Source organism: Caloenas nicobarica, chromosome 35, assembly GCF_036013445.1.
Source record: "Caloenas nicobarica isolate bCalNic1 chromosome 35, bCalNic1.hap1, whole genome shotgun sequence".
NCBI lineage: Eukaryota > Metazoa > Chordata > Aves > Columbiformes > Columbidae > Caloenas > Caloenas nicobarica.
The window spans coordinates 759,690-783,562 of record NC_088279.1 but is presented as its reverse complement, the minus strand read 5'-3'; the positions used below and the strand labels follow the sequence as shown (position 1 = coordinate 783,562).

Here is a 23,873-nt window from a genome sequence, read left to right as displayed (position 1 = left end):
GACACGTGGGGGGGTTGGGGACATTTGGGGACACTTGGGGGGGTTGGGGACATTGGGTGGTTTGGGGGGGGTTTGGGGACACTTGGGGGGGTTGGGGGCACTTGGGGGGCTTGGACACTTGGGGGGGTTGGGGACACAGGAGTTTGGGGGGGGGTTGGGGACATTTGGGGACACCGGGGGGGGTTTGGGGACATCTGGGGGGGTTGGGACTTTGGGGACCACTTGTGGGGAGTTTGGGGCCACTTGTTGGGGATTTGGGGACATTTGGGGAGGGTCGGGGGACCCGGGGGGGGGTGTGGGGACCCCCTGGGGCTGTTGTCACTCCCCTGTGTCCCCCCCCAGTGGCCGTTTGTCCCCAACCCATTCCAGCATTGCTGGGCCTGGCGGGGGGGGGGGGGGGTGACTTTTGGGGCCACTTACGGGGGGTTTGGGGACATTTGGGAGGGTCTGAGGACACCGGGGGACAGTGGGGGGGTGTGGGGACCCCCCAGGGCTGTTGTCACCCCCCTGACCCCCCCCGTGTCCCCCCCCCAGTGGCCGTTTGTCCCCAACCCATTCCAGCATTGCTGGGCCTGGCGGGGGGGGGGGGGGGGTGACTTTTGGGGCCACTTACGGGGGGTTTGGGGACATCTGGGAGGGTCTGAGGACACCGGGGGACAGTGGGGGGGTGTGGGGACCCCCCAGGGCTGTTGTCACCCCCCTGACCCCCCCCGTGTCCCCCCCCAGTGGCCGTTTGTCCCCGACCCGTTCCAGCAGCGCGCGGTGCTGAGCCTGGAGCGCGGCCACTCGGTGCTGGTGGCCGCTCACACCTCGGCCGGGAAAACGGCCGTGGCCGAATACGGGATCGCGCTGGGACGGAGACACCTCACCAGGTGGCCCCTGAGACCTTGGGGGGTCCCCAAAACCCGGGGGGGGTCCCCAAGATTGAGGGGGACCCCAAAAACTGGCCCTGAAGGGGAGATGATGCTCCTGGGAGGCCTTAAAGTCCACCAGGGTGCAATGGTGTCCTGGGGGGGGAATAGCAAAATTTAGGGGGTCCCCAAACTCAGGAGGGCCCCCAGGACTCGGGGGAGTCCCCAAGACCCGGGGGTGGTCCCCAAAATTGAGGGGGGCCCCAAAAACTGGCCCTGAAGGGGAGATGATGCTCCTGGGAGGCCTCAAAATCCACCAGGGTCCAATGGTGTTTTATGAGGAGAAACAGCAAAATTTAGGGGGTCCCCAAATTCAGGAGGGCCCCCAGGACTCAGGGGGGGTGCCCAAGAGCTTTGGGGGTCCCCAAAACCCGGGGGGGGTCCCCAAAATTGAGGGGGGCCCCAAAAACTGGCCCTGAAGGGGAGATGATGCTCCTGGGAGGCCTCAAAACCCACCAGGGTCCAATGCTGTTCTATGGGGGGAAACAGCAAAAATTGGGGGGTCCCAAACTCAGGAGGGCCCCCAGGACTCGGGGGAGTCCCCAAGACCCGGGGGGGGGTCCCCAAAATTGAGGGGGACCCCAAAAACTGGCCCTGAAGGGGAGGTGATGCTCCTGGGAGGCCTCAAAATCCACCAGGGTCCAATGGTGTCCTGGAGGGAAACAGCAAAAATTGGGGGGTCCCCCAAACTCAGGAGGGCCCCCAGGACTCAGGGGGGGTGCCCAAGAGCTTTGGGGATCCCCAAAACCCGGGGGGGGTCCCCAAAATTGAGGGGGGCCCCAAAAACTGGCCCTGAAGGGGAGGTGATGCTCCTGGGAGGCCTCAAAATCCACCAGGGTGCAATGGTGTCCTGGGGGGGGAATAGCAAAAATTGGGGGGTCCCCAAGCTCAGGGGGGGTGCCCAAGACCTTTGGGGGTCCCCAAGACCCGGGGGGGTCCCCAAAATTGAGGGGGGCCCCAAAAACTGGCCCTGAAGGGGAGATGATGCTCCTGGGAGGCCTTAAAGTCCACCAGGGTGCAATGGTGTTCTATGGGAGGAAACAGCAAAAATTGGGGCGTCCCCAAAACCCAGGGGGGATCTCAGACCTCGGGGGGGTCCCCAAAATGTGTGTGTGGGGTCCCTAAAACCCTCCTGCCCCCCCAGGACCATCTACACGTCGCCCATCAAGGCGCTTTCCAACCAGAAGTTCCGCGAGTTCCGCGAGACGTTTGGGGACGTGGGTTTGGTGACGGGGGACGTGCAGCTGCGGCCGGAGGCCTCGTGTCTGGTTATGACGACCGAGATCCTGCGGTGAGAGCTGGGGACACTTGGGGACACTTGGGGACGTCTCTATGGGGGGGTCTGGGGACATTTTGGGGGGGTTTGGGGACGTTTTGGGGGGGTTCGGGGACACTGGGGACAAGGGACGTGCAGCGGCATCAATGGGTCTCTGGGGAGTCTGGGGGTTTGTGGTGGGTCTGGGGGGTCCTGGGGACATTGGGGGGTCCTGGGGACATTGGGGACACTTGGGGGTGTCTCTATGGGGGGGTCTGGGGACATTTTGGGGGGGTTTGGGGACGTTTTGGGGGCTTCGGGGACACTGGGGACAAGGGACGTGCAGCGGCATCAATGGGTCTCTGGGGAGTCTGGGGGTTTGTGGTGGGTCTGGGGGGTCCTGGGGACATTGGGGGGTCCTGGGGACATTGGGGACACTTGGGGGTGTCTCTATGGGGGGGTCTGGGGACATTTTGGGGGGGTTTGGGGACGTTTTGGGGGCTTCGGGGACACTGGGGACAAGGGATGTGCAGCGGCATCAATGGGTCTCTGGGGAGTCTGGGGGTTTGTGGTGGGTCTGGGGGGTCCTGGGGACATTGGGGGGTCCTGGGGACATTGGGGACACTTGGGGATGTCTCTATGGGGGGTCTGGGGGGTTTGGGGACATTTTGGGGGGTTTGGGGACGTTTTGGGGGGGTTCGGGGACACTGGGGACAAGGGATGTGCAGCGGCATCAATGGGTCTCTGGGGAGTCTGGGGGTTTGTGGTGGGTCTGGGGGGTCCTGGGGACATTGGGGGGTCCTGGGGACATTGGGGACACTTGGGGATGTCTCTATGGGGGGGTCTGGGGGGGTTTGGGGACATTTTTGGGGACACTGGGGACAAGGATGTGCAGCTGCACCTGTGACTTTGTGGTGAGTCTGGGGGGGGTTTGGGGGGTCCTGGGGCTCTCGGGGGGTCCCTGGGGACCCCGGGTGACACGGGTGACACTGACCCCACATGTCCCCAAAAACTCCCCAGGACCCCCCCAGCGTCACCCCCAAGTGTCCCGTTCGTGTCCCCCTATTGTCCCCCCCCACGTCCCCAACCCATTGGCCGAACTCGAGCGCATTGGGGACGGTGCCACTAACCCAAAACCCCCCCAAAAACCCGCCAAACTCCCCCCCAGGACCCCCCCAGGACCCCCCCCGTGTCCCCCCCAAGCGTCCCCTTCACGTCCCCCCATTGTCCCCGCCCCATCCGCAGCTCCATGCTGTACAACGGCTCCGACGTGATCCGCGAGCTCGAGTGGGTGATTTTCGACGAGGTTCATTATATTAACGACGAAGAGGTAACGACGTGGGGGACGTTGGGGACACTGGGGACGTTGGGGACACCCCTGACCCTCCCCCGTGTCCCCCGCAGCGGGGGGTGGTGTGGGAGGAGGTGCTGATCCTGCTGCCCCCCCACGTCAAACTGATCCTGCTCAGCGCCACCGTCCCCAACGCCCTCGAGTTCGCCCAGTGGGTCGGGTACGGCTGGGGACACTGGGGACACTGGGGGTCACTGGGGGGCTTTAGGACCCTGGGGGTCTTTGGAGGCCACTGGGGGGGCTCTGGGACCCTGGGGGTCACTGGGGGGCTCTAGGGGGGCTCTGGGACCCTGGGGGTCACTGGGGGTCACTGGGGGGCTCTGGGACCCTGGGGGTCACTGGGGGTCACTGGGGGGGCTCTAGGACCCTGGGGGTCACTGGGGGTCACTGGGGGGCTCTAGGACCCTGGGGGTCACTGGGGGTCACTGGGGGGGCTCTGGGAACCTGGGGGTCACTGGGGGTCACTGGGGGGCTCTGGGAGCCTGGGGGTCACTGGGGGTCACTGGGGGGGCTGTGGGACCCTGGGGGTCACTGGGGGTCACTGGGAGTCACTGGGGGTCACTGGGGGGGCTCTGGGACCCTGGGGGTCATGCAGTCAGTGGCACCGTCCCCAATGCCCTCGAGTTCGCCCAGTGGGTTGGGGACATTGCGGACAATGGGGGGACACGAAGGGGGCACTTGGGGAGGTGCCAATGGGGTTCCTGGCGGGGGGAATGTGGGGGTTTGGGCTCATTTTGGGGGGTTTTGGGGTCCCTGGGGGGTCAGGGAGGGTCGGGGGGTTGGGGACACTGCAGTGACCCCCCCCCCCCACCCCAAGCCCCATTTTGCTGCATTTTGCCCGATTTCGCGGGTTTTGGCCCCGTTTCCAGGCGCACGAAGCGGCGGCGGGTCCGCGTGCTCAGCACCGCGCGCCGCCCGGTGCCGCTCGAGCACTTCCTGTTCCTGGGGGGCGGGGCCGCCGCCGAGGCCACGCCCCCCGCCGCCGAGGCCACGCCCCCCCTCGCCGAGGCCACGCCCCCCGGGCTGTTCCTGCTCGTGGACCGGTGGGGGACGTTCCACACCCAGGGGTGAGTGACCCCGGGTGACCCCTGGGTGACCCCTGGGTGACCCCTGGGTGACACATGAGTGACACATGAGTGACCCCTGGGTGACCCCTGGGTGACACATGAGTGACACATGAGTGACACGTGAGTGACACAGGGAGACCTACAACCCACCCGGTGAGACCCGCAGGGGCCGCAGGCGCCCCTAGAGGCCATAGGGACCCGTACGCACGTATAGAAACCTATGGAGCTCATAGGGACCTATAGGAGCCCATAGGGACCCATAGAGACCCACAGAGACCCATGGAGACCATAGGGACCCATAGGCACCCATGGAGACCATAGGGTCCCATAGGCACCCATGGAGACCATAGGGACCCGTAGGCACCCATAGAGACCATGGGGACCCATAGGCACCCGTAGAGACCATAGGGACCCGTAGGCACCCGTAGAGACCATAGGGACCCACAGAAACCTATAGACACTCTTAGAGACCATAGTGAGCCATAGGAACGCATAGAGACCCATATGTACTATAGGAACCCATAGAAAGCCTCAGAGATCATAGGAACCCATAGAGACCATAGGGACTCATAGAAACCCATAGAGACCATGGGGACCCATAGGAACCCATAGAGACCCATAGGGACCCATAGCAACCCATAGAGACCCATAGGGACCCATAGGAACCCATAGAGACCATAGGGACCCATAGGAACCCATAGAGACCCATAGGGACCCATGGGAGCCCATAGAGACCCATAGGGACCCATGGGAGCCCATAGGGACCCATAGGAACCCATAGAGACCATAGGAACCCATAGGAACCCATAGAGACCATAGGGACCCATAGGAACCCATAGAGACCATAGGGACTCATAGGAACCCATAGAGACCATGGGGACCCATAGCAACCCATAGAGACCATAGGGACCCATAGGAACCCATAGAGACCCATAGGGACCCATGGGAGCCCATAGGGACCCATAGGAACCCATAGAGACCATAGGGACCCATAGCAACCCATAGAGACCATAGGGACCCATAGGAACCCATAGAGACCCATAGGGACCCATGGGAGCCCATAGGGACCCATAGGAACCCATAGAGACCATAGGGACCCATAGGAACCCATAGAGACCATAGGGACTCATAGGAATCCATAGAGACCATGGGGACCCATAGCAACCCATAGAGACCATGGGGACCCATAGGAATCCATAGAGACCCATAGGGACCCATGGGAGCCCATAGGGACCCATAGGAACCCATAGAGACCCATAGGGACCCATGGGAACCCATAGAGACCATAGGAGCCCATAGAACCCCATAGGCACCTATAGAGACCTATAGGGACCCATAGAGACTTTAGGGACCCATAGCGACCATAGGGACCCATAGGGAGCCATAGAGACCCACAGGGACTGTAGAAACCCATAGAGGACATAGCAACCTTGCCCCCCAAGTGCCCCCAGACCCCTCTCAGCCCCACATCCGCCCCCCAGCTGCCCCCCCAGCCCCAGAACTGCCCCTTCCACCCCCATGTCCCCCCATGTCCCCCCATGTCCCCCCATCTCCCCCCATCTCCCCCCATCTCCCCACATCTCCCCCCACGTCCCCCCATGTCCCCCCATCTCCCCCCATGTCCCCCCATCTCCCCACATCTCCCCACATCTCCCCCCATGTCCCCCCATCTCCCCACATCTCCCCCCATGTCCCCCCATCTCCCCCCATGTCCCCCCATCTCCCCCCATCTCCCCCCATCTCCCCACATCTCCCCCCATGTCCCCCCATCTCCCCACATCTCCCCCCATCTCCCCCCATCTCCCCCCATCTCCCCCCATGTCCCCCCATCTCCCCACATCTCCCCCCATGTCCCCCCATCTCCCCCCATGTCCCCCCATCTCCCCCCATCTCCCCCCATCTCCCCACAGATACTACGCGGCTGTGGCGGCACAAAAGGCCCAGAGCAGCAAACACGGGCCGAGCTGTGGGGCCCGGACCCCCAACCCGGGGGGCAACATTGCACAGGTTTGGGGGTGCCGGGGGGACACTTGGGGGGCTGGGGGGGGAGTGGGAGGGCACTTATGGGGCGTGGGGGCACTTACAAGGCTGGGGAGCCACTTGGGGGGCTTGGGGGCTTGGGGGTCACGTGGTGGGCTGGGGGGTCGGTTTTGGGACCGAGGGGCACTTATGGGGCTGGGGGGCACTTATGGGGCTGGGGGGGCACGATTATGGAGTTGGGGGGCGTTGGGGGCAGTTATGGGGCTGGGGGGTTACCTGGTGGGGGTGTTATGGGGCTGAGGGCATTTGGGGGGCTGGAGGGGGTGGTTGGGGGGCTGGGGGGGCTCAGGGGGCACTTATGGGGCTGGGAGTCTGGGTTTGGGGTCCCCCCTGTCCCCCCATTCCCCTGTGTTCTCATGTCTCTGTGTCCCCCCATAACCCAGTGACCTCCAGTGACCCCCAGGGTCCTAAAGCCCCCCCCCGCGACCCCAAGTGACCCCCAGGGTCCTAAAGCCCCCCCCCCGCGACCCCAAGTGACCCCCAGGGTCCCAGAGCCCCCCCAGTGACCCCCAGTGACCCCCAGGGTCCTAAAGCCCCCCAGCGACCCCCAGTGACCCCCAGGGTCCTAGAGCCCCCCAGCGCCCCCAAAGTGGCCTCCAAAGACCCCCAGGGTCCTAAAGCCCCCCAGTGACCCCAGGTGACCCCCAGGGTCCTAAAGCCCCCCAGCGACCCCCAGTGACCCCCAGGGTCCTAGAACCCCTCCAGCAACCCCGAGTGACCCCCAGGGTCCTAAAGCCCCCCAGTGACCCCAGGTGACCCCCAGGGTCCTAAAGCCCCCCAGTGACCCCAAGTGACCCCCAGGGTCCCAGAGCCCCCCCAGTGACTCCCAGTGACTCCCAGGGTCCCAGAGCCCCCCCAGTGGCCTCCAAAGACCCCCAGGGTCCTAAAGCCCCCCAGTGACCCCAAGTGACCCCCAGGGTCCCAGACACCCCCAGTGACCCTCAGTGACCCCCAGGGTCCTAAAGCCCCCCAGTGACCCCCAGTGACCCCCAGGGTCCTAGAACCCCTCCAGCAACCCCGAGTGACCCCCAGGGTCCCAGAGCCCCCCTAGAGCCCCCCAGTGACCCCCAGGGTCCCAGAGCCCCCCCAGTGGCCTCCAAAGACTCCCAGGGTCCTAAAGCCCCCCAGTGACCCCAAGTGACCCCCAGGGTCCTAGAGTCCCCCCAGCGACCCCGAGTCCCCATGTCCGCGTATCCCCCAATGTCCCCGCGTCTGTCGCTCTGTCCGCAGGCCCGGGCCGTGTGTCTGTCCCTGCTGTCCGTCCTGCGGTCCCGGGGGCTCCTCCCGGCCGTCGTGTTCTCGTTCTCGCGGGGGGGCTGCGACGCGCTGGCCCAGACGCTGCGGGGACTCGACCTGGTGACGAGTGACGAGAGGGGACGGATCCGGGGGCTCCTGCGGCGCTGGCTGGGGAGACTGCGGGGGGGGGACAGGGACCTGCCGCAGGTGACACCGGGGACACGGGAACGTGGGGGTGTGGGGGGGCAGGGGGACGGGGGGGGGACATGGGGATGTGGGGGGACTTGGGGATTTGGGGGGACAGGGGGACATGGGGATATGGGGGGTCTTGGGGGGCACAGGGGGGATATGGGGACATGGGGGGACATGGGAGGACGGGGGAGCAGGGGGATATGGGGACAGGGGAACGGGGATGTGGGGACATTGAGGATACTGGGGACATTGGGGGACATGGGGATATGGGGGGTTTGGGGGGCACAGGGGGGATATGGGGACATGGGGGGACATGGGAGGACGGGGGGGCAGGGGGATATGGGGACAGGGGAACGGGCATGTGGGGACATTGGGGACAGGGGGATATGGGGGGACTTGGGGAGCACATGGGAGAATATGGGGACATGGGGGGACATGGGGACAGGGCGCTGGGGATGTGGGGACAGGGGAACAGTGGGACACGGGGACATTGGGGGACATGGGGATGTGGGGGGACTTGGGGGTCCAAGGGGACATGTGGGGCCGGGGATGTGGGGCCGGGGCCCCCCTGAGTGGCAGCGCCCCCTGCAGGTGGTGTGGCTGTCGGAGCTGCTGCAGCGGGGGTTGGGGGTTCACCACGGGGGGCTCCTGCCGCTGCTCAAGGAGGTCGTGGAGCTGCTGTTCAGCATGGGGCTGCTCAAGGTGGGGGGACTTGGGGGGCAGCCGTGGGGCTGGGGGAGCCGGGGGGCAGTTCCGGGGCTGGGGACTTGGGGGGCAGTTCTGGGGCTGGGGGGTTGGGGGGCAGCCGTGGGGCTGGGGGAGCCGGGGGGCAATTCCGGGGCTGGGGACTTGGGGGGCAGTTCTGGGGCTGGGGGGTTGGGGGGCAGCTGTGGGGCTGGGGGAGCCGGGGGGCAGTTCCGGGGCTGGGGACTTGGGGGGCAGCTGTGGGGCTGGGGGAGCCGGGGGGCAATTCCGGGGCTGGGGACTTGGGGGGCAGTTCTGGGGCTGGGGGGTTGGGGGGCAGCTGTGGGGCTGGGGGCTTGGGGGGCAGCCGTGGGGTTGGGGGGTTGTGGAGCAGGGATGGGGCCGGGGGGCAGCCGTGGGGCTGGGACAGCTGGGGGGTTATGGGGCAGCCGTGGGGCTGGGCAAGGTGGGGGCGCACTTATGGGGCTGCTGGGGGGGCCATGGGGCTGGGGAATGTGGGGCAGCCATGGGGCCGGGGTTCCTCACATCTCCCCACACTTTCTGCCCCACATCCCGGGTGCTCTTTGCCACCAAGGCGTTCGCCATTGGGGTGAACATGGGGCTGTGGGGCAGGTGTGGGGCTGGGGGTCCCTCCTGCCCCACACCTCCCCACATCTCCCCACACTTTCTGCCCCACATCCCAGGTGCTCTTTGCCACCGAGACGTTCGCCATGGGGGTGAACATGCCGGCCCGAACCGTCGTGTTCGAGTCTCTGCGCAAACACGACGGCAGCGGCTTCAGGGACCTGCTGCCCGGTGAGACGTGGGGAGATGTGGGGAGATGTGGGGCTGGGGGAGTCAATGGGGCAGCCATGGGGCTGGGGGCGATGGAGCTGGGGGGCGCCGTGGGGCAGCGTTTGTGGTCCCTGCGTTTATGCGTCTGTGTGGCCCCATATGGTTGTACGTGGAGATGTGGGGCGGCTGTGGGGCTGGGGGGGCTATGGGGCAGGTGTGGGGCTGGGGGGCACCGTGGGGGACAAATCTATGGGTCTGTATGAATGTGCTCACTGGGTATGAGGGTCTCTACGGTCACTATGGACTATCTATGGGTCAATCTATGGGTCAATCTATGGGTCTGCCCCACAGCCGAGTACATCCAGATGTCGGGCCGTGCCGGGCGCAGGAGTTTCTATGGGTCTCTATGGTCACTATGGGTCAATCTATGGGTCAATCTATGGGTCTGCCCCACAGCCGAGTACATCCAGATGTCGGGCCGTGCCGGTCGCAGGGGTCTCTATGGGTCTCTATGGTCACTATGGGTCAATCTATGGGTCAATCTATGGGTCTGCCCCACAGCCGAGTACATCCAGATGTCAGGCCGTGCCGGGCGCAGGAGTTTCTATGGGTCTCTATGGGTCTTTATGTGTCTCTATGGGTCTCTGTGGTCACTATGGGTCAATCTATGGGTCAATCTATGGGTCTGCCCCACAGCCGAGTACATCCAGATGTCGGGCCGTGCCGGACGCCGGGGTCTCGACGCCACCGGCACCGTCATCGTGCTGAGCCGGGGACCCGTCCCCGAGCTGGGGGACCTGCACAGGGTGCTCATGGTTTGTCCCCAAGTGTCCCCAAGTGTCCCCAGGGTGTCCCAAGTATCCCCAACATGTCCCCAGGGTGTCCCCAACATGTCCCCAAATGTCCCCAGGGTGTCCCAAGTGTCCCTAACGTGTCCCCAGGGTGTCCCAAGTATCTCCAACGTGTCCCTAATGTGTCCCCAAATGTCCCCAGGGTGTCCCAAGTATCTCCAACGTGTCCCTAATGTGTCCCCAAGTGTCCCCAGGGTGTCCCAAGTATCTCCAATGTGTCCCCAGGGTGTCCCCAACATGTCCCCAAATGTCCCCAGGGTGTCCCAAGTATCCCCAACGTGTCCTCAGGGTGTCCCCAACATGTCCCCAGGTGTCCCCAGGGTGTCCGTTGGTCCCCCCGCGGTGTCCCCAAGTGTCCCCTTGTCCCCAGGGCCACCCGGCCCCCCTGCAGTCGCGATTCCGCGTCACCTACTCGATGCTGCTGAACCTGCTGCGGGTGACGGGGACGTCCCCGATGTCCCCAACGCGGCTCATGCGCCGCAGCTTCGCCGAGGAGCCGGCGCGGAGGGACGCGGCGGTGGGACAATGGGGACGATGAGGGGACGTGGGGACAATGGGGGGATATGGGACAATGGGGGGACGTGGGGACAATGGGGGGATGTGGGACAATGGGAGACTGGGGACAGTGGGGACAATGGGGGGACATGGGACAGTGGGGGGATATGGGACAGTAGGACATTGGGGACAGTGGGGACAATGGTGATATGGGACAGTGGGACAGCGGGGACAATGGGGACAGTGGAGAGATATGGGGCAGTGGGGACAGTGGGACATTTGGGACAGTGGGACATTGGGGACAATGGAGGGATATGGGACAGTGGGATATTGGGGACAATGGAGGGATATGGGACAGTGGGACATTGGGGACAATGGGGGGATGTGGGGACAGTGGGACATTGGGGACAATGGGGGGATGTGGGGACAGTGGGACATTGGGGACAATGGGGGGATATGGGACAGTGGGACATTGGGGACAATGGGGGGATGTGGGGACAGTGGGACATTGGGGACAATGGGGGGATGTGGGGACAGTGGGACATTGGGGACAGTGGGGACAATGGGGGGATATGGGACAGTGGGACATTGAGGACAATGGGGGGATATGGGACAGTGGGACATTGGGGACAATGGGGGGATATGGGACAGTGGGGACAGTGGGACATTGGGGACAATGGAGGGGACACGGGGAGAGTGGGGACAGGGGGAGCACAGAACTCTCTGTGACTGTCCCTTGTGTCCCCCCATGTCCCCCCATTGTCCCCCAGGCCCAGAGCCGCCGCGTGGCCGAGCTGCGGGCGGCCTTGGGGACACTTGGGGACACGGAGGAGCCCGGGGGGGCCATGGCTGACCTGCCCCTGTACCACGAAACTGTGGGGACCCTGCGGAGAGCGAGGGGACAGCTCAACGTGAGGGACAGACCGGGGGACGCGGGGACAGACAGGGGGATGCACAGGGGACACTTGGGGTGCACCTGGGTCCTAGTGCCCGCCCTCTGGCTGCGGGGTCTGGGGGGTTTGGGGTGCACCTGGGTCCTAGTGCCCGCCCTCTGGCTGCGGGGTCTGGGGGGGTTTGGGGTGCACCTGGGTCCTAGTGCCCGCCCTCTGGCTGCGGGGTCTGGGGGGGTTTGGGGTCCACCTGGGTCCTAGTGCCCGCCCTCTGGCTGCGGGGTCTGGGGGGTTTGGGGTGCACCTGGGTCCTAGTGCCCGCCCTCTGGCTGCGGGGTCTGGGGGGGTTTGGGGTGCACCTGGGTCCTAGTGCCCGCCCTCTGGCTGCGGGGTCTGGGGGGTTTGGGGTGCACCTGGGTCCTAGTGCCCGCCCTCTGGCTGCGGGGTCTGGGGGGTTTGGGGTGCACCTGGGTCCTAGTGCCCGCCCTCTGGCTGCGGGGTCGGGGGGGTTTGGGGTGCACCTGGGTCCTAGTGCCCGCCCTCTGGCTGCGGGGTCTGGGGGGTTTGGGGTGCACCTGGGTCCTAGTGCCCACCCTCTGGCTGCGGGGTCTGGGGGGTTTGGGGTGCACCTGGGTCCTAGTGCCCACCCTCTGGCTGCGGGGTCTGGGGGGTTTGGGGTGCACCTGGGTCCTAGTGCCCGCCCTCTGGCTGCGGGGTCTGGGGGGTTTGGGGTCCACCTGGGTCCTAGTGCCCGCCCTCTGGCTGCGGGGTCTGGGGGGGTTTGGGGTGCACCTGGGTCCTAGTGCCCGCCCTCTGGCTGCGGGGTCTGGGGGGTTTGGGGTGCACCTGGGTCCTAGTGCCCGCCCTCTGGCTGCGGGGTCTGGGGGGTTTGGGGTGCACCTGGGTCCTAGTGCCCGCCCTCTGGCTGCGGGGTCTGGGGGGGTTGGGGTCCACCTGGGTCCTAGTGCCCGCCCTCTGGCTGCAGGGTCTGGGGGGTTTGGGGTCCATGGGGAGCGTTGGGGGGTGTCCTGGGGTGTTGGGGTCCTTGGGGGGCTTAGGGGGGTCCCTGTGTCCCCCAGGTGTCCCTAAGGTGTCCCCATGTCCCCCCAGCGCCGTCTGGCCGAGTCACCGGGGGGGCTGCGGGTCCTGGCCCCCGGGCGGGTGGTGATCGTGAGCACCCCCAAACACAGGAACGCCCCGGGGCTCATCCTGCAGGTACCCCCGGAACCCCCAAAACCCCCCGAACCCCAAACCCACCCAGAACCCCCAAAACCCACCTGACCCCCCATCCCCCGTGTCCCTCCATTGACTCCCCCTGTCCCACCCATCCCCCATTGAACCCCAACCCCCTGAACCCCCAAACCCACCCGGAACCCCCGGAACACTCTGCAACCCCTAAAACTCCCCTGACCCCCCATCCTCCCTGTCCCCTGTGTCCCCCACTGATCCCCCTGTCCCCCCATTTACCCCCCTCTTCCCCCCGTCCCCCCCGTCCCCTGTGTCCCCCATTCACCCCCCTGTCCCCCCATTGACCCCCATGTCCCCCATTGACCCCCCATCCCCCATTGTCCCCATGTCCCCCCATTGACCCCCCCTGTCCCCCCATTGACTCCCATGTCCCCCCATGTTCCCTGTGTCCCCCATTGACCCCCCCTGTCCCCCCATTTCCCCCCCTGTCCCCTGTGTCCCCCCCTGTCCCCCATGTCCCCCATTGACCCCCCTGTCCCCCCAGGTGACCCCCGGCCCCCCCGGCCCCACATTCACGGTGCTGGTTCTGAGCGAGAGACGCCCCGAGGCGGGGGGGGGACACGACCCCCCCGATGTCCCCGATGTCCCCTACCCCGAGGACCTGCTGCTCACCCGCCTCTTCCTGCCCGAGGGTGGGTGTCACCCGGGGGGGCCCAAAACACAGCGGGGGCCCAAAGTCCTGGGTACCCCCGGATGCCCGGGTCCCTTTTTGGGAGCGTTCCCGGACGCCTGGGTCCCTTTTTGGGAGTATTCCCGGACGCCTGGGTCCCTTTTTGGGGTGGGGTTCGGGGTCCGTCAGACACCTGGGTCCCTTCTTGGGAGGGGTGGGGAAGCCCGGACGCCTGGGTCCCTCCTTTTGGAGGGTGGGTCCCTAAAATTCCAGGTGCCGCCCCGGACGCCTGGGTCCCTTTTTTGTGGGGGGGAGGGTTCCCGGATGCCTGTGTCCCTTTTTGGGGGGGTGTCCCTGGACGCCTGGGTCCTTCTGGACAGGGGATTTCGGGGGGTTCCCGAATGCCTGGGTCCCTTTTGGGGGGATTTTGGGGGGGTTCCCGGACGCCTGGGTCCTCTTTGGGTGGTTTGTGGGTTTTTGAGGGGATGCCTGGGTCCCTCCCGGACGCCTGGGTCCCTCCCGGACGCCTGGGTCCCCCGTAGGTCCGTGCGGCCCCGCCCTGGAGCAGCTGCAGCCGGAGGATTTTGGGGGGGTCACAACCAAGACCCTGCGCGTGAACCCCCAGATGCTGCTGCAGGAGCTGCGGCCCCCCGGGGGGGCTCCCACAGGTGGGATGGGGGGGCCCCGGTTTTGGGGTCCCTGGGGGGGGCCACTGTGAATATTGGGGTCCCTGGGGGGGGTTGGGGTCCCCGCGGGGGTCCCTGTGAGTATTGGGGTCCCTGGGGGGGTCCCTGTGAATATTGGGGTCCCTGGGGGGGGTCACTGTGAGTATTGGGGTTCCTGGGGGGGTCCCTGTGATTATTGGGGTCCCTGTGAGTTTTGGGGTCTCTGGGAGGTTTTGGGGTCCCTGGGGGGGTTTGGGGTCCCCGCGGGGGTCCCTGTGAATATTGGGGTCCCTGGGGGGGGTCACTGTGAGTATTGGGGTCCCTGGGGGGGTCCCTGTGATTATTGGGGTCCCTGTGAGTTTTGGGGTCTCTGGGAGGTTTTGGGGTCCCTGGGGGGGTTTTGGGTCCCTGGGGGAGTCCCTGTGAGTATTGGGGTCCTTGGGGGGTCCCTGTGAATATTGGGGTCCCTGGGGGGGTCACTGTGAGTATTGGGGTCCTGGGGGGGGTCCGTGTGAATATTGGGGTTCCTGGGGGGGGGGGGTCCCTATGATTATTGGGGTGCCTGTGAGTTTTGGGGTCTCTGGGAGGTTTTGGGGTCCCTGGGGGGGTTTGGGGTCCCCGCGGGGGTCCCTGTGAGTATTGGGGTCCCTGGGGGGGTCCCTGTGGATATTGGGGTCCCTGGGGGGGTCACTGTGAGTATTGGGGTTCCTGGGGGGGTGCCTGTGATTATTGGGGTCCCTGTGAGTTTTGGGGTCTTTGGGAGGTTTTGGGGTCCCTGGGGGGGTTTTGGGTCCCTGGGGGAGTCCCTGTGAGTATTGGGGTCCCTGGGGGGTCCCTGTGAATATTGGGGTCCCTGGTGGGGGGTCCCTGTGAGTATTGGGGTCCCTGGGGGGGGTCACTGTGAGTATTGGGGTTCCTGGGGGGGTCCCTGTGATTATTTGGGGTCCCTGTGAGTTTTGGGGTCTCTGGGAGGTTTTGGGGTCCCTGGGGGGGTTTTGGGTCCCTGGGGGAGTCCCTGTGAGTATTGGGGTCCCTGGGGGGGTCCCTGTGAATATTGGGGTCCCTGGGGGGGGTCACTGTGAGTATTGGGGTCCTGGGGGGGGTCCGTGTGAATATTGGGGTTCCTGGGGGGGGGTCCCTATGATTATTGGGGTGCCTGTGAGTTTTGGGGTCTCTGGGAGGTTTTGGGGTCCCTGGGGGGGTTTGGGGTCCCCGCGGGGGTCCCTGTGAGTATTGGGGTCCCTGGGGGGGTCCCTGTGAATATTGGGGTCCCTGGGGGGGGTCACTGTGAGTATTGGGGTTCCTGGGGGGGTCCCTGTGATTATTGGGGTCTCTGTGAGTTTTGGGGTCTCTGGGAGATTTTGGGGTCCCTGGGGGGGTTTGGGGTCCCCGGGGGGGGGTCCCTGTGAGTTTTGGGGTCCCCGGGCCCCGTGTGCCCCCGTTGTCCCCCCAGGTCCCCCCCGGCCACCCCCCTGGTGACCTCGACGCTGCAGGAGCTGCAGCGGCTGGCGGGGGGGGGCGGGGCGGGGGGGGTCCCCTTGTTGTCCCCCCCGCTGCGCGACCCCGACTCGGTGACCCTGGCGGCCACCGCCCGGGACTTGGGGACCTCGCTGGGGACGTTCGAGTGCGTGAGGAGCCCCCGGTTCCCGCAGGAGGTGACGGGGGACACGGGGGGACAGGGGGACACGGGGATATGGGGGGGTATAGGGACATGGGGGGGACATGGGGGCACACGGGGGGACAGGGAGGGGACAAGGGGGACAGGGGGACATGGGGACAGGGGGATAGGAGGACATGGGGGGACATGGGATATGGGGGGACGGTGGGGACATGGGGACCGGGGGGACAGGGGGACATGGGGACATGGGGGGACATGGGGGTGTATGGGGGGACAGGGGGGGACAGGGGGACATGGGGACAGGGGGACATGAGGATGTGGGGGCACGGGATATGGGGACATGGGGACATGAGGGGACATGGGGATGGGGGGGACATGGGATATGGGGGGATATAGGGACATGGGGGGACAGGGGGATATGGGGGGACATGGGGACAGGGGGACATGAGGATGTGGGGGCGCAGGATATGGGGACAGGGGGACATGAGGGGACATGGGGACATGGGGATGGGGGGGACATGGGATATGGGGGGATATAGGGACATGGGGGAACAGGGGGATATGGGGACATGGGGGGACAGGGATACACGGGGGGACAGGGGGGGACATGGGGACATGGGGGGACAGGGGGACATGGGGACATGGGGATGGGGGGGACATGGGGGGACAGGGGGATATGGGGACATGGGGGGACACGGGGGCATATGGGGGGACAGGGGGACATGGGGACATGGGAGGACAGGGATACACGGGGAGACAGGGGGGGACATGGGAACACGGGGGGCACAGGGGACAGGGGGTCCCGGGGGGTTCACGCAGCTGCCCCCCCGCTGCTCCCAGTTCTCCCAGTTTGCGGCGCGGCAGCGGCTGCGGGAGGAGCTGGAGCAGCTGGAGTTCCGGCTGTCCGACCAGTCCCTGCTCATGCTGCCCCAGTACCAGCAGCGCATGCAGGTTCGGCACCGTCACCCTGGCACCGTCACCCCCTGGACCCCCCCGGTGTCCCCCGGTGTCCCCCGTGTCCCCCCGTGTCCCCCGTGTCCCCCCGTCCCTGCTCATGCTGCCCCAGTACCAGCAGCGCATGCAGGTTCGGCACCGTCACCCTGGCACCGTCACCCCCCGGACCCCCCCGGTGTCCCCCAGTGTCCCCCGGTGTCCCCCGTGTCCCCCGTGTCCCCCCGTGTCCCCCGTGTCCCCCCGTCCCTGCTCATGCTGCCCCAGTACCGGCAGCGCATGCAGGTTCGGCACCGTCACCCTGGCACTGTCACCACCCCAGGACCCCCGTGTCCCCCCATGTCCCCCCGTGTCCCCATGACCCGCAATGTCCCCGTTATCCCGTATCACCCCAATGTCGCCATGTCCCCAGTGTTCCCAATGCCCCCATTGACCCCAATGGCCCCACTGACCCCATTGACCCCATTGATCCCATTGACCCCAATGCCCCCATTGACCCCAATGGCCCCACTGACCCCAATGCCCCCATTGATCCCAATGTCCCCACTGACCCCAATGCCCCCATTGATCCCAATGTCCCCACTGACCCCATTGACCCCACTGATCCCATTGACCCCAATGCCCCCATTGATCCCAATGTCCCCACTGACCCCATTGACCCCACTGATCCCAATGGCCCCATTGACCCCACTGACCCCAATGCCCCCATTGATCCCAATGTCCCCACTGACCCCATTGACCCCACTGATCCCATTGACCCCAATGCCCCCATTGACCCCAATGTCCCCACTGACCCCACTGATCCCATTGACCCCAATGCCCCCATTGATCCCAATGTCCCCACTGACCCCAATGCCCCCATTGACCCCAATGCCCCCATTGACCCCATTGACCCCAATGTCCCCACTGACCCCAATGGCCCCATTGACCCCAATGGCCCCATTGACCCCAATGTCCCCACTGACCCCAATGTCCCCACTGACCCCAATGCCCCCATTGACCCCAATGTCCCCACTGACCCCAATGCCCCCATTGACCCCAATGTCCCCATTGACCCCAATGGCCCCATTGACCCCATTGTCCCCAAGCACCCCGTTGACCCCAATGCCCCCAGTGACCCCAAGCACCCCACCGTCCCCACCATCCCCGATGTCCCCCTGTCCGCAGGTGCTGCAGGCTCTGGGCTACGTGTCGCCGGGGGGGTCGCTGTCCCTGGGGGGCCGCGTGGCCGCCCTGCTGTCCTCATTGTCCCCAATGTCCCCACTGACCCCAACGGCCCCATTGACCCCAATGCCCCCAATACCCCATTGATCCCAATGTCCCCACTGACCCCATTGACCCCACTGATCCCATTGACCCCAATGCCCCCATTGACCCCAATGGCCCCACTGACCCCAATGCCCCCATTGACCCCACTGACCCCAATACCCCATTGATCCCAATGTCCCCACTGACCCCACTGATCCCATTGACCCCAATGCCCCCATTGACCCCAATGTCCCCACTGACCCCAATGCCCCCATTGACCCCAATGCCCCCATTGACCCCAATGTCCCCACTGACCCCAATGCCCCCATTGACCCCAATGGCCCCATTGACCCCAATGCCCCCATTGACCCCATTGACCCCAATGCCCCCATTGACCCCAATGTCCCCATTGACCCCATTGACCCCAATGGCCCCATTGACCCCAATGCCCCCATTGACCCCAATGTCCCCATTGACCCCAATGCCCCCAATGGCCCCATTGACCCCAATGGCCCCATTGACCCCAATGCCCCCATTGACCCCATTGACCCCAATGCCCCCATTGACCCCAATGTCCCCATTGACCCCATTGACCCCAATGGCCCCATTGACCCCAATGTCCCCATTGACCCCAATGCTCCCATTGACCCCATTGTCCCCAAGCACCCCATTGACCCCAATGTCCCCATTGACCCCAATGCCCCCAGTGACCCCAAGCACCCCACCGTCCCCACCATCCCCGATGTCCCCCTGTCCGCAGGTGCTGCAGGCTCTGGGCTACGTGTCGCCGGGGGGGTCGCTGTCCCTGGGGGGCCGCATGGCTGCCCTGCTGTCCTCATTGTCCCCAATGTCCCCACTGACCCCAACGGCCCCATTGACCCCAATGGCCCCACTGACCCCATTGACCCCAATGTCCCCACTGACCCCAATGCCCCCATTGATCCCAATGTCCCCACTGACCCCATTGACCCCACTGATCCCATTGACCCCAATGCCCCCATTGACCCCAATGTCCCCACTGACCCCAATGCCCCCATTGACCCCAATGCCCCCATTGACCCCAATGTCCCCACTGACCCCAATGCCCCCATTGACCCCAATGCCCCCAATGGCCCCATTGACCCCAATGCCCCCATTGACCCCAATGTCCCCATTGACCCCAATGCCCCCAATGGCCCCATTGACCCCAATGTCCCCATTGACCCCAATGTCCCCATTGACCCCATTGACCCCAATGCCCCCATTGACCCCAATGTCCCCATTGACCCCAATGCCCCCAGTGACCCCAAGCACCCCACCGTCCCCACCATCCCCGATGTCCCCCTGTCCGCAGGTGCTGCAGGCTCTGGGCTACGTGTCGCCGGGGGGGTCGCTGTCCCTGGGGGGCCGCGTGGCCGCCCTGCTGTCCTCGCAGGAGCTGCTGCTGACCGAGCTGCTGCTGGGGAACGTGCTGAGCCCCCTGCGGCCCGAGGAGAGCGCGGCCCTGCTGGCCGCCACCCTGGGGGAGCTCCGGGGGGACCCGCCCCCCCGCCTGCCCCACAGCCTCCTGCAGGTCCGGGGGGGCCGCTGGCGTTCGGGGGAGTCGGGAGGGTGGTTGGGGGAGTCATAGGGGGGTTGGGGGGGTTATGGGGGGTGCACGGGGGGTTATGGGGGGATCTGGGGGGTGTACGGGGGGGTTATGGGGGGTGCACGGGGGGGTTATGGGGGGATTTGGGGGGTGTACGGGGGGGTTATGGGGGGTGTACGGGGGGTTATGGGGGGATCTGGGGGGTGTATGGGGGGGTTATGGGGGGTGCACGGGGGGGTTATGGGGGGTGCACGGGGGGTTATGGGGGGTGCACGGGGGGTTATGGGGGATCTGGGGGGTGCACGGGGGGTTATGGGGGGATTTGGGGGGTGTACGGGGGGGTTATGGGGGGTGCACGGGGGGGTTATGGGGGGATTTGGGGTTGTACAGGGGGGTTACGGGGGGATTTGGGGGGTCACGGGGGTTTTGGGGGCATTATAGGGGGTTCTGGGGGTGTGCAGGGGGGTTTGTGTCCCCATCCCCAGGCTGTGCTGTGTTGGGGTGTCCCCGGGCTGTCCCCGACGTGTCCCTGCAGTGTCCCCATCCCCAGTCTGTGCCGTGTCGGGCTGTCCCCAGGGGTGTCCCCATCCCCTGTCCCTGACCCCAGTCTGTGCCATGTCAGGCTGTCCCCGGGCTGTCCCCAGGCTGTCCCCGCGGTGTCCCCATCCCCAGTCTGTGCCGTGTCGGGGTGTCCCCAGGGCTGTCCCTGCGGTGTCCCCATCCCCAGTCTGTGCCATGTCGGGGTGTCCCCGGGCTGTCCCCACGGTGTCCCCGCGGTGTCCCCATCCCCAGTCTGTGCCATGTTGGGGTGTTCCCAGGGGTGTCCCCATCCCCTGTCCCCATCCCCAGTCTGTGCCGTGTCGGGGTGTCCCCGGGCTGTCCCCACGGTGTCCCCGGGCTGTCCCTGCAGTGTCCCCATCCCCAGTCTGTGCCGTGTCGGGGTGTCCCCAGGAGTGTCCCCACAGTGTCCCCATCCCCAGTCTGTGCCGTGTCGGGCTGTCCCCAGGGGTGTCCCCATCCCCTGTCCCTGTCCCCAGTCTGTGCCGTGTCAGGGTGTCCCCGGGCTGTCCCCGACGTGTCCCCGCGGTGTCCCCATCCCCAGTCTGTGCCGTGTCGGGCTGTCCCCGGGCTGTCCCCGGCCTGTCCCCGACGCTCCCGCGGTGTCGGCAGGCCGTGGCCCGGCTGCGCGCGGTGGCGCAGCGCCTGGGGCAGCTGCAGCAGGAGCGGGGGCTCCCCGAGGGCCCCGAGGAGGCGCTGGCCCAGCTGGGCTGCGGCCTCGTGGAGCCCGTGTACGAGTGGGCGCGCGGCATGGTGAGAGCGCGGCCCCCGCCCCGACCTGGGGCCCGGCCGCCGTGCCTGGGCCCCCTTCTTCCCCGTGTTCCCTGGCCCCGTGGCCCCGTGTCCCCATGTCCCCCTGGCCCCATGTCCCCTTGTCCCCATACCCCCCTGTCCCCCTGTCCCCATATCTCCATGTCTCCATATTCCCATGTCCCCCTGTCCCCATATCTCCACGTCCCCATATCTCCATGTCCCCATATCCCCCCGTCCCCGCGTCCCCCTGTCCCCATGTCCCCTTGTCCCCATATCCCCATGTCCCCCTGGCCCCATATCTCCACGTCCCCATATCTCCATGTCCCCATGTCCCCCTGTCCCCCCGTCCCCCTGTCCCCATGTCCCCCTGTCCCCATATCCCCCTGTCCCCCCATCCCCATGTCCCCCCATCCCCCTGTCCCCATGTCCCCCTGTCCCCATGTCCCCGTGTCCCCATATCCCCCTGGCCCCATATCCCCCTGTCCCCATATCTCCACGTCCCCATATCTCCATGTCCCCCTGTCCCCATGTCCCCCTGTCCCCCCGTCCCCCTGTCCCCATATCCCCATATCCCCCTGTCCCCATATCTCCACGTCCCCATATCCCCCTGTCCCCATATCTCCATGTCCCCATGTCCCCCTGTCCCTATATCTCCATATCCCCATGTCCCCCTGTCCCCTGTCCCCCTGTCCCCCTGTCCCCATATCCCCCTGTCCCCTGTCCCCATGTCCCCCTGTCCCCATATCCCCACATCCCCCTGTCCCCATATCCCCCTGTCCCCCTGTCCCCTGTCCCCATGTCCCCCTGTCCCCATGTCCCCACATCCCCCGTCCCTATATCCCCCTGTCCCCATGTCCCCATGTCCTCCTGTCCCCATGTCCCCCTGTCCCTATATCCCCCTGTCCCCACATCCCCCCGTCCCCCTGTCCCCATGTCCCCCTGTCCCTATATCCCCCCGTCCCCACATCCCCCCGTCCCCTCGTCCCCCTGTCCCCATATCCCCCTGTCCCTATATCCCCCCGTCCCCCTGTCCCCACATCCCCCGTCCCCCTGTCCCCACATCCCCCCGTCCCCCCGTCCCCACATCCCCCCGTCCCCCCGTCCCCACATCCCCCTGTCCCCCTGTCCCCCCGTCCCCCCGTCCCCACGCCCCGTGTCCCTGCGCCCCCCCGTCCCCGCGTGCCCCGCGTCCGCGTGTGGCCGCGTGGCACGGTGCCGTGTCCCCGCAGCCGTTCGGCTCCGTGTCGCGCCTGTCGGCGGCGCAGGAGGGGACGCTGGTGCGGTGCCTGCAGCGCCTGGACGAGCGGCTGCGGCAGCTGCGGGCGGCCGCGCGGCTGCTGGGCGACCCGGCGCTGGCACAGAGGATGGAGGCGGCGGCCGCCGCCGTGCGCAGGGACGTGGTGCTCACCCCCAGCCTCTACACACACTGAGGAGCGCTTTGTTAATTGGTATTAATTAGTTATTGATTGGTATTGGCCGTGGGCTCACCCCCAGCCTCTACACACACTGACGGGACTTCGTTAATTGGTGTTAATTAGTTATTAAATGGCGTTGGCCGTGGGCTCACCCCCAGCCTCTACACCCACTGACGAGGGTTTGTTAATTGGTGTTAATTAGTTATTAAATGGCGTTGGCCGTGGGCTCACCCCCAGCCTCTACATGCACTGACGGGACTTTGTTAATTGGTGTTGATTGGTTATTGATTGGTATTGGCCATGGGCTCACCCCCAGCCTCCACACCCACTGACGGGACTTTGTTAATTGGTGTTAATTAGTTATTAAATGGCGTTGGCCGTGGGCTCACCCCCAGCCTCCACACGCACTGATGGGACTTTGTTAATGGTGTTAATTAGTTATTGATTGGTATTGGCCGTGGGTTCACCCCCAGCCTCCACACGCACTGACATGGGATTTGTCAATGGTGTTAATTACTTATTGATTGGTTCGGCCGTGGCTTCACCCCCCCCTTGGCGTTGCCGCTTTAACTCCTTGACCCCGCCCCCTCGCTGGACGTTACCGCTTTAAATCCCGGGCCCCTCCCCGTGGCCGTTGCCGCTTTAAGCCCTGACCCACTTCACGGGCGTTGCCGTTTTAAATCCGGGCCCCTCACCCAATTCGCCGTGGCCGCTTTAAATCCTTTATCCCACCCCCTCCATGGCCGTTGCCGCTTTAAGCCGTGGCCCCGCCCCCTTTCATGCCGTTGCCGCTTTAAGCCGTGGCCCCGCCCCTTTCATGCCGTTGCCGCTTTAAGCCGTGGCCCCGCCCCCTTTCATGCCGTTGCCGCTTTAACTCCTTGGACCCACCCCCCAATTCGGCGTTGCCGCTTTAAAACCCCGCCCTCCCCCCCCCCCCCCCCCCATCACGTGACCCGGCCCCACGTGACCCGCCATGGCCGCCCGGAAGTTCCTCGCGCTGCTCTTGGCCGTTGGCGCCGCCGCGCGCTGGGTCGCGACCCCCGAGACGGTACTTCCGGTGGGGGGGGAGGGGGGGGGAACAACAGGAAACGGGACTTCCGGTTGGGGGAGGGGGCACCGACCCCCCCCCGGACCCCCCGGACCCCGATAACCCCCCCGGGACCCCCCAGAACCCCCCTGTAACTCATCACGTACCGTTCACTCTGGTCCCTACTGATGGCTGCGCTTTACAAACCCCCCGGGACCCCAAAAACCCCCCCAGGACCCCCCCAAACCCCCCCAGGACCCCCCAAAAGACCCTCCTGACCCCCCCAAGCCCCCAATAACCCCCCAGGACCCTCCAAAGCCCCCCTGTAACTCATTATGCTCCGTTCACTCTGGTCCCTACTGATGGTTACACTGTTCAAACCCCCCCAGGACCCCAACCCCCCCCCCAGGACCCCCCCAAACCCCCCCAGGACCCCCCCAAGCCCC

General features: G+C 65.8%; 1 protein-coding gene across 1 annotated transcript in view; it reads left to right on the top strand.

Moving 5' to 3' along the window:
* The window catches only part of SKIC2 (SKI2 subunit of superkiller complex), a 27,522-nt gene extending 4,879 nt beyond the window's left edge, over positions 1-22,643 (top strand). The window contains 20 exon segments of the mRNA XM_065654729.1: positions 727-872; positions 2,056-2,202; positions 3,412-3,496; positions 3,571-3,677; positions 4,387-4,584; positions 6,495-6,591; positions 7,855-8,067; positions 8,644-8,754; positions 9,441-9,552; positions 10,228-10,346; positions 10,753-10,899; positions 11,648-11,788; positions 12,878-12,982; positions 13,500-13,647; positions 14,168-14,312; positions 15,744-15,945; positions 16,749-16,859; positions 19,441-19,659; positions 20,845-20,985; positions 22,215-22,643. Of these exon segments, the coding sequence (XP_065510801.1) occupies positions 727-872; positions 2,056-2,202; positions 3,412-3,496; positions 3,571-3,677; positions 4,387-4,584; positions 6,495-6,591; positions 7,855-8,067; positions 8,644-8,754; positions 9,441-9,552; positions 10,228-10,346; positions 10,753-10,899; positions 11,648-11,788; positions 12,878-12,982; positions 13,500-13,647; positions 14,168-14,312; positions 15,744-15,945; positions 16,749-16,859; positions 19,441-19,659; positions 20,845-20,985; positions 22,215-22,415 (2,895 nt within the window). The 3' untranslated portion in view covers positions 22,416-22,643.
* Positions 22,644-23,873: the final 1,230 nt, after the last annotated feature.